The 15,285-nt window shown below is 41.0% G+C and overlaps 1 protein-coding gene across 3 annotated transcripts in view; it reads right to left on the reverse strand.

Moving 5' to 3' along the window:
* PIP4K2A (phosphatidylinositol-5-phosphate 4-kinase type 2 alpha) overlaps nt 1-15,285 on the reverse strand; it is a 196,047-nt gene that overhangs the window by 8,752 nt on the left and 172,010 nt on the right. For all 3 annotated transcript variants that reach the window (XM_077808210.1, XM_077808209.1, XM_077808211.1), the window contains one exon: nt 4,696-4,809. In XM_077808210.1, the coding sequence (XP_077664336.1) occupies nt 4,696-4,809 (114 nt within the window). The remainder of the gene's footprint in view (nt 1-4,695; nt 4,810-15,285) is intronic.

The raw sequence follows: 15,285 nt of genomic DNA on the forward strand, positions 1-15,285 counted from the left end.
GAAAAAATTGAAAGAGAACGAAAACACCTGCCATACAGGAAGATATGAGGGTATCTTGGTAGAGGCAGACCCACCATGACTCCAGCTCCCTCTCAACTGCCTGTGGCTTGAGATGGCGCATCACAGCATTCTGTTAGCTGAGCCATGCAGCTTGCTACACCTCACTTTCTTGTACCGTTTTTTCTTTTAGTTTGTTCTTTGTTATATATATATATATATTAGCATGAGTTCATGCTTTGAGCAAGTTTTCTGCCCTCTTTTCTTGTTTGCCCATTTTGGACTCTTGGTTTTTTTCCCCCCCAGGCCACATTCCTGGCCTCAAGTGCAGGTTATGCCCTATATCCTGGGCTTCAATCCTTGCCAGACCTGCCACAGATCCTTTTCCCTCAGCCACGGACATTCAAGCTGCCTCTGCTGTTTGGGAGAAACCCATATTCCCTTTAAATGTAAAATATGTTTAGGATTTAAAAACAGATCTGAAAAATTGAGGGAGGACAGATGAACTCCTACTCATGGAGCACTCTCTGAGCTCCACAGGGTCCAAGTCTCCACCTAGTACATTGGGTCTACCAATCACCTCTGCTTCTGCAGTGAGCAAAGATCCTGGAGGCTCAGGGATATTCCCCAGACCTTCCAAGAAGAAAATACTTCATTCTCTGAAACAAGAAAAGAAAAGAAACTAAAAGAAACAAAATGAAACGAAAAGACATCTCCTTGATCTTGGTCTCAGGAGACCATGACCCAATATGGAGCTGAGGCTCCCATCCCTCTGGTACTATGGCCACAGTATCCGACTAAGACCACCACATCACATACCAAAAAGCCATCTAGCACAGCACTGACATCGGCACCTGACTTAGTACCTCCAAAAGCCAGAACCCAGGGCAAAGTCCTTATTGGTACCAACTTCCATAGCCAGAAGCAAAAAACATACTGTACCTATTTAGGTGCAATCTCCGGGACCACCTAATATTTTACTGCATCCAGGCTCTCATCTCATGAGAACCTCCAAATCCTCAAAGATCCCAATCACCATTATGAAGAGGTAATGAGAAGTACTCCCTGCTGATACTGACCCAACTTCATGAAACCTACTTACCCTCTGTCCATTTCTTCAACAGTGACTCACCCTTCAGTACCAACACAGTCCCTCTGCAGACTTTCTGAGGACTCCAAGAGATACTTCCAGCTGTTACTGTAACGACTTTCTCTAACATGGCTTCACAAGCCTCCCTTTCTAACCTCAGTACCATTCAACTGCAGGTCTCTTCCCAGGGCTAGGTACTGACCTATCCACCAATACAGACTCACCTCTGCCCCAAAGGTGTAAGGGATGACACCTCATCTGACTCAGAGGTATCTGTACTTGGTTCCTCCACCTTCCAACCTCCTCCCTAGAAATTCACACTGAAGAAGGAGCTCATAGCAGGAAATATGCCCTGATACCATGGCAAGGACAATCTTGCACCATTCCCTTATGCCCCACCAGAATGGGCGTGCTGCAATGGTGTTCAACCTGTGGTCAGACTATGTCTAAAGGGTCCACAAAAGACTGTCATTACCATAAAACAGTGGTTTTCAATCTGTGGTTTGTGGACCCTTCGAGGTCTGCAGACTATGTGTGAGATTCCAAAGGAGTCTGCACCTCCATTCAAAATTTTTTAGGGGTCTGCAATCAAAGAAGGTTCAAAACAACAGGCTTACTGGAATCGCTTTCTACAGGGAGCCATCTCGAAAGAGGTCATTCATGTCAGGAACATCAACCAACACCCATAGATCTTGCCCCATGGATACATCCTCCAGAGCAGGAACTAGTGGAAGAGGAAAAAACTCCATCTTCTAAAAAAAACCTCATCAACAGACAAGGCTGTCATGCCTCCCCTGCCATTCTATCCCGATTACTTCGAGGCCTTTCAAGAACTCATAAAAAGGGTAACAGACACCTTACAAGTCCCATTAGAGGAGATTCAGGGAACACAACACACCTTGTTCAATATCCTTCATTCACTTCCTCGGGGCAAGATTGCCTTGCCTATCAATGACTCTGCTTATTCCAACACACACAATGTGGCAAACTCCGACCACTGTCCCACATATGTGTAAATGAGCTAACTTCCCCCCCACCAGAGGCTCAGTATTTCTTCCCTCACACCCTACTCCCAACTCTCTGATAGTGGAGGCTGTTTGAACAGAACAGGTAACGTCAGTCCCGTTCAACACCATCTGATAAGGAGTGAAAACAGTTGGACCTTCTGGGCTGTAAAATCATCTCTCCCATTTCCTGCCTTCCTGGGAGCTCATCACCTCAGACAGATGGTTCCTAGAAGTAATTTCCACTGGCTATTCCATCCCGTTCAGTTCCTTACCATCTACCAGCACCTTTCATGCCCCTCTTCAGGGACCCCTCTCTTGAAGACCTATAGAAACACTGAAAAGGGAGAAATGACAAGATTTGTCAAGATCCTGGTTGTGAGGAGAGAAGGAAAAGGAGGAATCAAAGATAATACCATGATTGCATGCTCAAGTGACAGGGAGGAGGATAAAGTTGTCAATGTTGCCGAAGAAAGGGAGCAGGAGGAAGGACTAGGGGGAAGTTTAAGGAAGTGACAGAACATCCATGAGGTGATGCTAGCAACAGGAAGAGATGTGAGCCTGGAGAGAGGGGGAGAAGTGGATTTGAGTGTTAACACAGAGGTGATGAGATACCACAGGAGTGGATGAGGTCAGTTGCAGGAGGAGGGGACCAAGGACAGATCTTTGAGAAACCCCAGCAAAGAAAAAGGATTGAGCTATTGATGGTCAGGCTGAAAGAGCAACCAGGAAGGTAACAGTAGAATCAGGAAAGGACAGTTTTAATGGACACTCACAGAGGGTCTCAATAAGAAGTGTAAAAAGGCAGTAGAAATTGAAGAAACTCAGTATGGAGAAGAGATCCTCATACATTTAAGGGAAGAAGAGTTCCTTAGTGTCTTTTGTGGGGACAGTTTCAGTAGAGTGAGAAGCCAAATAGGCGGGAATTTAATAGGGAGCTTGATTAGAGGACATCAGTACAATGGGAACAAACAGCTGGCTCAAGGAGTTTGGAAATTAAGGGGAGGTGGGATGTAAACTCAGAGTTACAGAGAAGTGGGGTCAGTACTCACTGAGAAAGGGGGAAAGCTAAACTGTACAGCCTGAAGACTGTTACACTTTGTGTATTTAACTGTAAATATTGTGGAATAAAATTTTATTATACATTATTCATTTGTTTAAAATATATTCTCAAACTTGAGAGTTTATGCATTGGGTAGAAATTGCACTCACTTTTTTTGAGCAGTTAAGCAGAACTGCCTATCTAAATAAGAACAGGGTAACTGATAAAAGAAAAATAAGGTTAAATTTTGTTCTCCCATTATTGGGATCAGATGTCAAGTCACTTCACCATAGTTGTCTGCATACAAATTTAATGATCCTTCTGTATGGATTTCAAAACTGTGTAAACAGTATAAAAGTCACTCAGAATATGACTAAGACTGACCTTCTAAAGTCTGCCATCATATTTAAAATCTAGTAAATGAAAGCTATGTAGCAGACCACACTCAGTCCATATTTTAGAGATAAAACAGCTACTGTATTCATTGCATTTCTTTATATCTTGTGTGCAAAATTTAGTCAGCGAAAATGTTACGTTCTTAAAGAAAGGCTCAAGAATTTAAGTCTAAAATTTGACCTATCCTAAAGATGCTAAAAATTGGAGGACAAATCCTTTGGATTAATATATTTTATAGAAAATTATATATACACATGACTATAGGAACGTGCATGAATTATAACAAAATCTACCACTCCACTGATGAGAAATTAACCTCCAGACCATTCTGTAAATGTTACACAAAAAATATTCTGTGCTGCTTTGCAACAGCTTTTAACTGGTATTAGCACAGCTCTGGGATTTGTGTTTATCAGACAATTATGTCAATATAAAAAGCTGAAGGCCCGATTAAACCTGAGTTATCAGTTCTATTCTAAAGATGTGGAAATACCTCTTAACTTTATTTCCTGAATAGATAGCTATGATAAAATTATTTTACTCTGAGCCAAATCAGTATTTTAAGAATTAGGATTAAAAAAATAGCACAAACCAGTATTTTTGTATTGAATGTTGACTATGTGTTCAATATAACAGAAGCACACAGTATGAGAATAATGAAAGGAAGTTTATACAAATACCTAAGGTACTCATACTACTGTAATCAGGATGGTATAAAACTACATGATTGACAGATAAACAGAACAACAAGGAATAAGCACAGGAATGGGAGTTGGGAGACGTGCGTTCTCTGCCGCTGACTCAATGTATGGCCTTGGGTAAGCCACAACTTCTCTGTGACTCAAGTTTCCCCATCTGTAAAATATAACTAACGATACTTAGCTCACTCCATGTGCTATTATGCCTGTAAAGCATTTTAAGTACAAGCACATCATCAGGACATGGGCAATGTATGACAACCATCTATGGCAGAAGGGATCTTTATTAAGTGATCACTCCTGAAAGCTTAGATAGTGTGTCATTTAAAGAAGTCTGTGCTGACAAGTTTATTTTTACCTAATTAATTTATGATTTATGAACTACAAAATTTTTTTGCACAGCTGTACATATGACTTGCTGCACAGTGTGGTATAATTATATAAAAATTGAGCAGATTACATTCTTACCTCCACATCCTTTTTGAGCTTTTCAAGGAACACCTTTTTGTTGTTTTCATCAATATAAATCTTTTGGCCATCATTAATAAAATCATTGTCTTTGAATGTTGGCAGCTCTTTGGCCTAAAACAAATGCAAAACCCAAAACCAATTAATAAGAACCAGAACACAAATATGAGTACATTGAAATTGCTTCTTAAATCTGGATCCATAGAAAAAGGTTGCTCAGATCACACACAGCAGGACTGAATATACACAGCATCCCAAATGCAAGATGTCACTAATGACCAAAAGAGGGCACTAGTGAGCTATGACAATTGAAAGCACTGACACATCAAATGCAGATATGTAAAGCTTCATTCAGTGTATCAAATACACCTGCATCATATTCACTTGTTCACAAATTGAACAGAATTCTAATTTGCTTTCACAATTCACCAATGTTTAGCTAATTACCAAACTCACTCTCAGTAAATTTAACTACGAAGGAACTATTATCCATCCAGTGGAACAGCTTCAATGGGAGGGGGAGCCCCACATCAGAATTCCATTACCCAAGTGGTTCGAGCACTCTCCTGATAGGTGTGGGAGACCCCAGTTCAAAACCTCTCCCCCCCTTCAGGCAGAGGGGGGAACTGAACCCAACTCTTCCATATCCCAGGTGAGTGCACTAACAACTAGTCTAAATATTATAAGGTGGGCAGTGGGAACAGCAGCACCGCCTCCTTCTCTGATCACATTTTGAATCAGACTCAATCTAACAGGTAGCCCCGAGTGTGCCTAGTTGATTGGGCACCCTTCTACTTATCTTTCCCCAGTTTGTGGTCTGCCCTGGTGCTTAGATGAGAAGTAGCTGTTTGGACAGTGGAGTGAGGCAGCAATGTGCATGCCCAGAGGCTGAAGCTTAGACACCAAGAAAAAACTTTTACTGAGAAAATTTAGGCACTGAGTGAGTTTAGGCATCTACAGGGTTAGGAGTCAGCCTAGCATGAGTTTTGTGGATTGCACTGGTGCCTAAAACAGTAACTTAGACACCTAAGTCTGGCATTTAGGTTCCTAAGCAACTTTGTGGATCTGAGCCTTTGTGACTAACTTCAGTAGAGCCAAGATTTCACCCCCAGTCTGCAAGTCTTTCTAGTGAGAGTAAATAAAGGGGGGGAACACCCCCCAATTTCCTAAAAAGCAAACAGAAACGCCCCCCCCAGTAATTAACAATGGCCAACTGGAATGTTTCCTGTAGCTTCAAGAAAAATATGCCAACACATTGCTTATAAACCTTATTGAATACAGTACTTTCCAATGTACCACTTTATTTTGTTCTTCATAAACCCAAGAAGGAAAAGGTGACCTTGAGGTTCTTTTCCTCTATTCCCCCCTCCCACCGATACACAAAAAGGAAAGGATTCAAAGGGACAGTGTCATAGCAGACAGGCACCAAAATTTAACCTACACACATATTTTTATATACCCCTCTAATATTGAAAAACTCTTTTGCCTCCAAACAAAAGAGGGGATGGGATGCTGATTCCACAATAGCAACAAACTCCTTTCCTTGGGTTTGTTCATGTGGATTGTGTGTTATTCACCCTGGTGTGAATTACATAGTTGCCCTTGTACAGAAAATGACTCCCCCTTTCTGCATACCAAGAGTATATTAAAAAAAACAAAGATTTTATATAGAGATAGGCCCAAACTGAACCCTTAGATCCCGACAACCGTGAACTTTGGGAAAGTTGAGCTTTGAACTTGGCAGCCTTTGGATACATTACTTTCTGCCTTGTTAAAATGTCCTATAACTTTGTTCTAAGAGTCCCTCCCATTTTGTTTGTTTTTTTTTTAAAAAAAGACATTTGAGAAGGAATTATAGGTTCCCATCCATCCATCACCAGATTTCAGAGAGGAAAAATTCAGTCTGACGCACTCTGGTGTTTAACCCAAAGGCGTTAGGGTAGTATCTGGAAGGTTTCTTAGAAGCAAATAGTGGGTTGCTGTTTACTATAATGTGACAGCATACATCAATTATCTCCTTGGCCAGCTTGGATAAGTAGTTTGGGATGGAAAAGAAGAAGAAAAAGCAGATAAAATATTCAGGACTAGCAGCTGTAAAGCTTATTGCTCTCCATCTAGGAAATTATCACATAACTCTGTAGGCTGACTTGGCAGATGGGGATGGAGGGACGCTGCCAAAGCCAGAAGGATCCAGTGAGTGGGATGTTTAAGACTGGAGGAAGGAGACTGATATAGAATTAGATGAAGACTTGAGACAAAGCAATGAAAAAATAAAAGCAACCAAACTCCCTTTCCTTCTAGCACAGAAGTCACTATAAAATTCTGATTTTAGAATATTGTTATATTTAGAAAGCCATAGCTAATTTAGAATGACACTTAACAAACAGGGACTATTAACACATTAAATAAATGCTACGGAAGCAGAGGAAGGATGGCCTTACAGTTAAGACCAAACTCAGTTCTGTGCTGTGCCACAGACTTCCTGAATGACACTGGGGGAGTCATTTAGGCCTAGTCTTGATGGGTTAAAAGGGGTGGGTCTTTCACTCAAGTTTTAGCTTACCGTGACAGACAAGCCTTCAGAATGCTTATTTAAATACAGGCTAAAACATTTGAAGACATATTAGCTATCCATGTCGTAGCCTAGGCATCCCTCCCCCTACTACAACACTGCCAATTCAATCATGTTTAAAGACATATTGGCTAACACAAATGAAAAACATACCCTTTTAGCCTTCAATACAAGGCCTTAGGGGGAGATTTTCAAAGGCACATAGTGCAGGGAACAGTCCAACTCTCAGAGACTTTCAGTGGGAGTTGGGTGTCTAGCTTCTCTTTGTGCCTTTGAACGTCTCTCCTTAACCATTCTGTGCCTCAGTCCCCATCTTTAAATGTGGGATAACAACACTTCCCTACCTTACAGGGTTGCTGTTAAATCATTAATGCTTGTGAAGCACTGAGATGCTATGGTGATGAAAGCCATATAAATAACTAAATTCATAGATTAAACACCAAATAAAACTATAAATGAGGTATTTAAAAAATAAGCAAAAAAAACAAACAAACCCCAAACCCTAACAATGGCTAGGAAGAGGAATAGCTGAGCACAATTTATAGGCACTTCAAATAAACCTGGAACAAATATCTTCATGCCAGTTGTCACATTGACCATGTTTGCGGTTTCTCTTGCCTGAACACTTAATTTCCTGATCTTGGTATTTTTAAACCATAAGCTTTTTTAGCTGGGCCATGTCTTCCTATAGGTTTGTACAGAACTTGGCAAGATGGGGTACTGTTGTAATACAAAATTAGTATTAACCACCATTACCCCATCGACAAAGTTACTGAATTAATGTCCGTGAAAGTGATGGGTCATTACAGATTTAGGAATTTAAACAAAACAGATTAATTACTGGAATGGGGTTTTAATCATTATTTAAAAACCTATACTGTATGAAGTGATAGGCAAAGATTTAGGGATATGTGTGTTCTACCAGTGCACAATGGCAATTGAAGTGGGTACCATTTAGACATGGGAAAAAGCACCTCCTCCTTTCATGTGACCATTTAAAACTCTATTCACGTGAAAAATTACAGAGACTTTGCTTTAGTGAAATAATTGACAATTTTTGATGAAGTCTCAAATATTTCCAGTGAAGAAAAACCCTTGGTAGAGAAAGAACCACTGTAATTCATTATAATGAACATTCACTATCATTAAAGAACTAAATATTTGAAAAGCTGCACAGGAGATGAACACAACTACTCCTACTTAATTAATAATGGATTTCACTCTGAGCCTTTGCTCTCATTTTAATCCTCCGTTTAAGAATGCAAGAAGAGCATAGTGGATTTTACAAATAAATGTATGTGTTTCTAAAAGACACATACTCATCCTTTCCACAATTCAAGTTGAATTTCTAAAGCCTTTGTTACATTTTCAGCAAAAACCTGAAGTTTTACCATGAGTGGGTCATTGTGGCACAGAGTTTCTCAGTGCAAAGGATAAAAAGCTTTTCCTGGCTAATCTTCACCTTTTCAGGAATATTAATTAAGTAGGTACATTGTTTAGAAATTAAGGCTACCAAATGATTAAAAAACAACATTAATTGCGGTTAATCACGAGATTAAAAAAGTCACGATTAATCGCAGTTTTAATTGCACTGTTAAACAATAACAGAATACCATTTATTTAAATATTTTGGATGTTTTCTACATTTTTATATATATTGATTTCAGTTACAACACAGACTACAAAATGTACAGTGCTCACTTTATATTATTTTTATTACAAATATTTGCACCATAAAAAAATAAAAGAAATAGTGTTTTTCAATTAACCTCATTCAAGTACTGTAGTGCAATCTCTATCGTGAAAGTGCAACTTAGAAAAGTAGTTTTCCATAACTACACTTAAAAATAAAACAATGTAAAACTTTAGAGTCTACAGGTCCACCCAGTCCTACTTCTTGTTCAGCCAATTGCTAAGACACACAAGTTTGTTTACTTTTACAGGAGATAATGCTGCCCATTTCTTATTTACAATGTCACTTGAAAGTAAGAACAGGCGTTCGCATGGCACTGGTATAGCTGGTGTTTCAAGGTATTTACATGCCAGATATGCTAAACATTGTTATGCCCTTTCATGCTTTGACCACCATTCCAGAGAACATGCTGATTATGATCCAAAGCAGTGAGGACTGACAGACATTCATTTTCATCATCCGAGTCAGACGCCATGGACAGAAGGCTAATTTTCTTTTTTGGTGGTTCATGTTCTGTAATTTCAGAATCGGAGTGTTGCTATTTTAAGATTTCTGGCAGATATGTTCCACACCTCGTCCCTCTCAGATTCTGGAAGGCACTTCAGATTCTTAAACCTTGGGTCTCGTGCTGTAGCTATTTTTAGAAATCTCATATTGGGACCTTCTTTGCATTTTGTCAAATCGGCAGTGGAAGTGTTCTTAAATTGAACAACATGTGCTGAGTCATCATCCGAGACTGCTATAACATGAAATATATGGCAGAATGCGGGTAAAACCATGGAGCAGGAGACATACAATTCTCCCCCAAGGAGTTCAGTCACAAATTTAATTAACGCACACTGAAATGTTAATTTATGCTGGTTTTATAATAAACAATGTTCCTGGTCCATTTCTCATTGAAAGCTCATTAAATTTGCTGAAATTACAGAAGAAAATGTAAAAAGTGAATTCTGGCAATTAACAAAACTTACCCAGATCTTTAATAAAAATCATTGTGTACTGAGTAATAAAACAATTGTACAATTATTAAAATAACGACAGGTTAATTCAATACCACTTGTACTTTTATGTAACATCAGTCTCTGATTTTATAATATGCTTTCACAGTATCAATTTTAAAATACATTAGGGCCTTTTATAATATCCAGGTAAAGCTCAAGAGAAATGACTTAGCTGACCACATAATATATCAGATTCCTATTAACTATGAAAGTAGCAAATATGCAAGAAGTTTAATCTATAGTGCTTAAGATAATAGGTTTCAAATAAAATCTATTAATTCAGATATTAGAGGTTTTATATACCAAGATGCAAACATGTTTAGGTCTTAGAGGGCTTGATCCTGCCAAGTGATGTACATCCACAATTCCAATCAAAGGAACCAGGAACTGAAGGTGCTCTGTACTTTGCAGGATAGGGCCAAAGTGCATTTCTACTGGGAAGAGTGATTACTTAAAAATGGAATTGTGGAAACAGAGCTAAGCTGAATTTTTCATTCTCTTGCATCACCACGAATAATGAGAGCTCTGTAGGCCAAAATAGGAGTTGAAGTACTCTAGTGCCACCCCATTCTCTTCAAATTATGGGCTCAGTGGTACAAGTCTAACATTGAAATATAGTAAGCAATTCTGCTTGTGATGAACACAAGGGAAAAGAATCCAATTCACACTCCTTTTAGCTGTGTGAACTGTAATGCTAAGAGGTGGAAAAAATACTGAAATCTAAATTTTGTCATTAAAGTTAAAGTTATGACTCTAAATACACATAGGAGAAGATCTACCAAATATGAAGGTGCCATTTTTACATAATCACTTTTCAGAGTTGAGCAATAAAAAGAAAATTAAAAGATCACTTATTCGTATAATTTTGTGCTAATAACTGCAGTATTTTTCACATGCATATGCAACAGAATTAGATAGTCAATGCCAGAATCTGGATAACTTGTGAGTCATTTTCATTGCAATTCCTATTTAATTTCCTAAAAAGTACATTTTCTGAGTTAAAAAAAACTATATACTTAAGGATATAAACAATGACTTGTGCCTCTTACCAACCCCAATGCTTGAGATCATTTAATTGTTTCTATATAGCCTTTTTGCATTTAATCAGAGAAAAATAATACAACATTTCCACGGTACTTTCTGAATGAACAAGAGTTTGTACCTAGGTGCAACAGGCCAAACTTTACCCTCTCTTTATTGCTGTTAAGTGCGCTGTCTGACAATTAGTTGTTGCCTTCCACTCCAAAGGGGGCTGGATTTCAATGCGCTGTATGCATATAGGGCCTCATGTTGCCCACACTTAGGCATGTGAGTAATTTTACTGACTTTGTGGACTATTAAAATGAGCAAAGTTACTCTCATGTCTAAATGTTTGCAGGATTGGGCCCATAGTTCATCAACTGCTTTGGTTTCCAAGTTGTTATAAATATGCCTGTTATCAGAAGGTATGCATCAGTTTCATTTGCACATAATTTTCTTGTTCTATACATTAATTATAAATGTTATAAACTTCAGCCTTTGTTACTTTTGGCTGCTTTGCTACATTGTGTTCACTAAGGACAGAAGATTGTATCCTGAAAAAGAAATGCTGGGTATTAATTAAATATATTTTGAATGGTTTGGAGTGTCTTGGATGGGTTCTGCAGCTGGACAGAAGGGTCTGCACCAAACAATCATCATAGAGGAAAGTGGAATCATTTGGGCATTTGTCTGGGCTTTTTTTCAGGCTATTGGTTGTCTCCACCAGCTGTGAATATGGGAAGTTGAATTTAAGATCTTGTCTGCATTGCTCTGTCTAAGAGGAGGGCTTTAGCAGCTGGGACAGGAAGTTGCAGACAGGTAAGGAAGTTGGGAGGCAACGATGGGCACTGCACGAATGAGTGCACTCCTTTTCAATACTCAGAGAAGTTAATTCAGGATGAGTTCTAATGGTTAACGTCTTCCTGCAAGTTGAACGTGCAGGACTGAACATAGAAGTGCCCCTGTTTTATCAATTTTTAACTGAGCTGGACACCTGGAATAAATTAAAAGCCACACTTGAATCCTTCTGATTTAACTGAGAATTATTTATTTGAGGTAACTATTAACTGAAAAGCAACCACATCATAAGAAATTTCAAAATACAGTTTACCACAAGCATACCTGACATCAATTATAATTATGTGACACATCAAAGAAATATTTTAGGGAGATGAGGAAAAGACTATAAGCACCAATTTTAATGGAAAGTGATTGCATGGGTGGAAAAGAAAACGTACTTCCCTTACAATAACTGGAGGTTCTTCAATATGTGTAGTCCCAATCTATATTCCACTGTGCATATGCGTGTGCTCCATGCACCCGGAGTTGGAGAATTCTCACAAGCAGCGACTGTTGGTCCTCTCACGTGCCCTTGCCCTCCTTGCATTTCTGACTGAGGGCATAAAGGGTGGAGAGGACCAAACACCTCTCCTGTTCCTTCTCTACCACAAATCCAGTAAAGATCTGAAGCAGAGGGGAAAGAGGGCAGGTAGTAGAATACAGATAGGGACCATAAGTCTCAAAAAGCCTCCAGTTACTACAAGGTAAGTAACTTTCTCTTCTTCCATGCTGATCCCTGGGTGTATTCCAATATAGGTGACTGACAAGCCGTACTCAAGGAGGAGGAGGGTGCAGGGATGCTGACAGCAGAGCCATTTGGAGGACCATTGTCCCAAAGAATGTGTCAGCAAAGGAGTTCTGCCCCTGAGCATACCGTCTCCTGAACATGTGGATGGAACTCCACATAGCTGCTCTGCAAATGTCAAGTACAAGCACTTTCTAAAGTGATGCCACTGAAGTTGCTTGTGCTCTTGTAAACTCCTGGAGGGATTCTGCGTGACTGCGCACGCACAGAAAACACCCCTGCACCCCTCGAATTTCGGTGATTCTCTACAGAAAATGGCAGGGAAGTAAAGGGAAGCCACTTGCGGGGGCTGGGGGGGAGGGAGATGGGCGACCATGCCCCAGTGTTTTGTGGGGGACCGCCTCCTCCAAACAGAGGCAAGGCATGGGGGGCACATGGGGTTACGTGCAACTGCCCCCCCCCTCATTTCTGCAAGCACACAGCTGCCCAACTGAAGGAGGCTGCCTATTAGCTCCGTTGACCCTGCAGCTGAATGCTGCCTTCTGGGTCCTAGTGCCAGTTGTTCTCCCCTTCTGTGTGCTGGGAGCCTTCCTATTTTCTGTGCAACAGTGAGTGCCCGTGGTGGGGCTGGGGAAATGAGGGAAGAGGGGGTGGGGGAAAGAGGCAGTGGGGAAGGAAGGGGGGTGGAATAGGGCAGGGAAAGGGGAATGGAGAAAAGGGGATAAGGGAATCATGGGTGGAAGCGGGAGCCCGGCATGTGGCATCCCCTTGGCAGCAGCTGGGGCTCCTCTGTTAAGCAGACCTCTTAAACCCTCACGCTGACAAGCCCTACTCTCTCCCACACCTGGAGCCCTCTGATGAGCCCCACACCCCGAGACCCCAACCCCACTGATTCTCAACCAGTTGCACCTGGACCCCCATTCCATCAAGCCCCATTCCCCAAGCACCCAGAGCCCCCACTGGGCCTCCCCCGAGCCCCAACCACCTTCACCTGGATCCCCTGCAGAGTCCCATTGCCCCTGCATCCAGAACTCCCCTAACGAGCCCCTGTGCAGTCAGATTTCCCACTGAGCTACTCACATGCAGCTTGCCCCACACAGAAACCTTTCAGCCAACACCTGGATCCCCCACACTAAGCCCTTCCACACTTGGATTCTGCTGGGCTGAGCCTGTACACCCACACCTGGTGCACCTGGCACAGAGCCCCAGAGTGTTTCTGGTGCAGGCCTGGCCCTTGCACTGTGTCAGGGTCAGATGCAGGTTCACAGCCGAGTCCCTGTACCAGGGGAGCTGGGGGCTTCAGGGTGATCTCCCACCTCAATGCAGCCAGTGGCCTGCACTCCCCACTGCCAGCTGGAGCCACATTTATTTATTGATAAATAAAATTTGCAGAATTTTGCAGAGTTTTAAAATATTGTGTGCATAATTTTTTGGTACAGAATTCCCTCAGGAGTATCTTGTAGAATAAGCCCTTACCCCATGAAAGGAAGAAAGATGCGACAACTGGCAAGAGAGAAGGATACAGTCTGAGCTTCATTTAGAGATAGTCTGGGAGGATATAGTTTGATCTTGGACTCATTCTACTATATCGAGAAGCAGTCTATGTTATTTTCTGACTGGTATTGTACTTTGCAGTTAGAAGGAAAGAGCACCTCATATGTCAAGGGAATGAAGTCTCAGTTTCAGAAAAACACTGGTAAGTGGTTTATGGGAAATTCTGAAACTACCTTGGGAGTGAATTTTGAATGTAGTCATGAAGAGACTGGCCTTATGGAATACAGTGTATGGCAGATCCTTCATTAGTGCTCTCAACTGACATACTCTGCTGGTTGAGGTGATGGCCACAAGGAATGCAACTTTCATCGATAGATGAGACAGGGTGCAGCTAGTGGTTTGAAGGAACACTTAGTGAGTGCTGAAAGTACAAGGTTCAAATCCAACGAGGAGTAGGCTTCTTTCTTGGTGGGAAGATTCTGATTAGGCCCTTCAAGAATCTGTTAGTCAATGGGCGAGTGAAAACTGAATAACCATCTGATGGTGGATGGTTCGCACTGATTGCTGCCAATTGGACTCATATAAAACTAAGGGAGAACCCAGTCATTTTGAGAGAAAGAAGACAGTCCAAAATAAGAGGAATATCTACTGACTCAGGAGATGTAAGTTTCTGCTGTGCCCAAATGGAAAAACGTTTCCACCTGGCTGAATAGCATTTCCTAGTAGAGTCTTTTATGCTATTATTAAGAATGCTTTGTATGTCCTCAGAGCAGGAGCCTTCTAGGGTTGATGTCTATCCAAAAACCAAGCCAGAAGTGTTTTGGGGTTGGGAGGCTCCATCCTGTTCTTCTGGGTCAAGATAATCGGGAAAGGACTGGGTGCTGATTGGGGGACAAGATGACATTTGCGAACCAAAATTGTCTGGGCCTATTGGGGGCAATGAGGATGATTCATGACTTGTCATGATGAATCTTCTGTAAGACCAGAGGTAGGAAGAGAATGCCCATACATACCTGATGAGGATCCTTCCATCGTATTAGAGATGTTACTCAAGAAGGAACTGTCCCTATGGTATTCATGCTTTTTTGGTTGGTGAGTATGCTGTTTAGATCCATGCCTGAAGGTAACAAAGGTGGCATCTGGTGAAAGGGTAATGTAAGTGCATGAAGCCATGTGCCCCAGGAAGGAAAGACAAGTTCTGACTGAAGCTTGAGGGTTGCGCATA

This window comes from Eretmochelys imbricata, chromosome 2 (assembly GCF_965152235.1).
Source record: "Eretmochelys imbricata isolate rEreImb1 chromosome 2, rEreImb1.hap1, whole genome shotgun sequence".
Lineage (NCBI taxonomy): Eukaryota > Metazoa > Chordata > Testudines > Cheloniidae > Eretmochelys > Eretmochelys imbricata.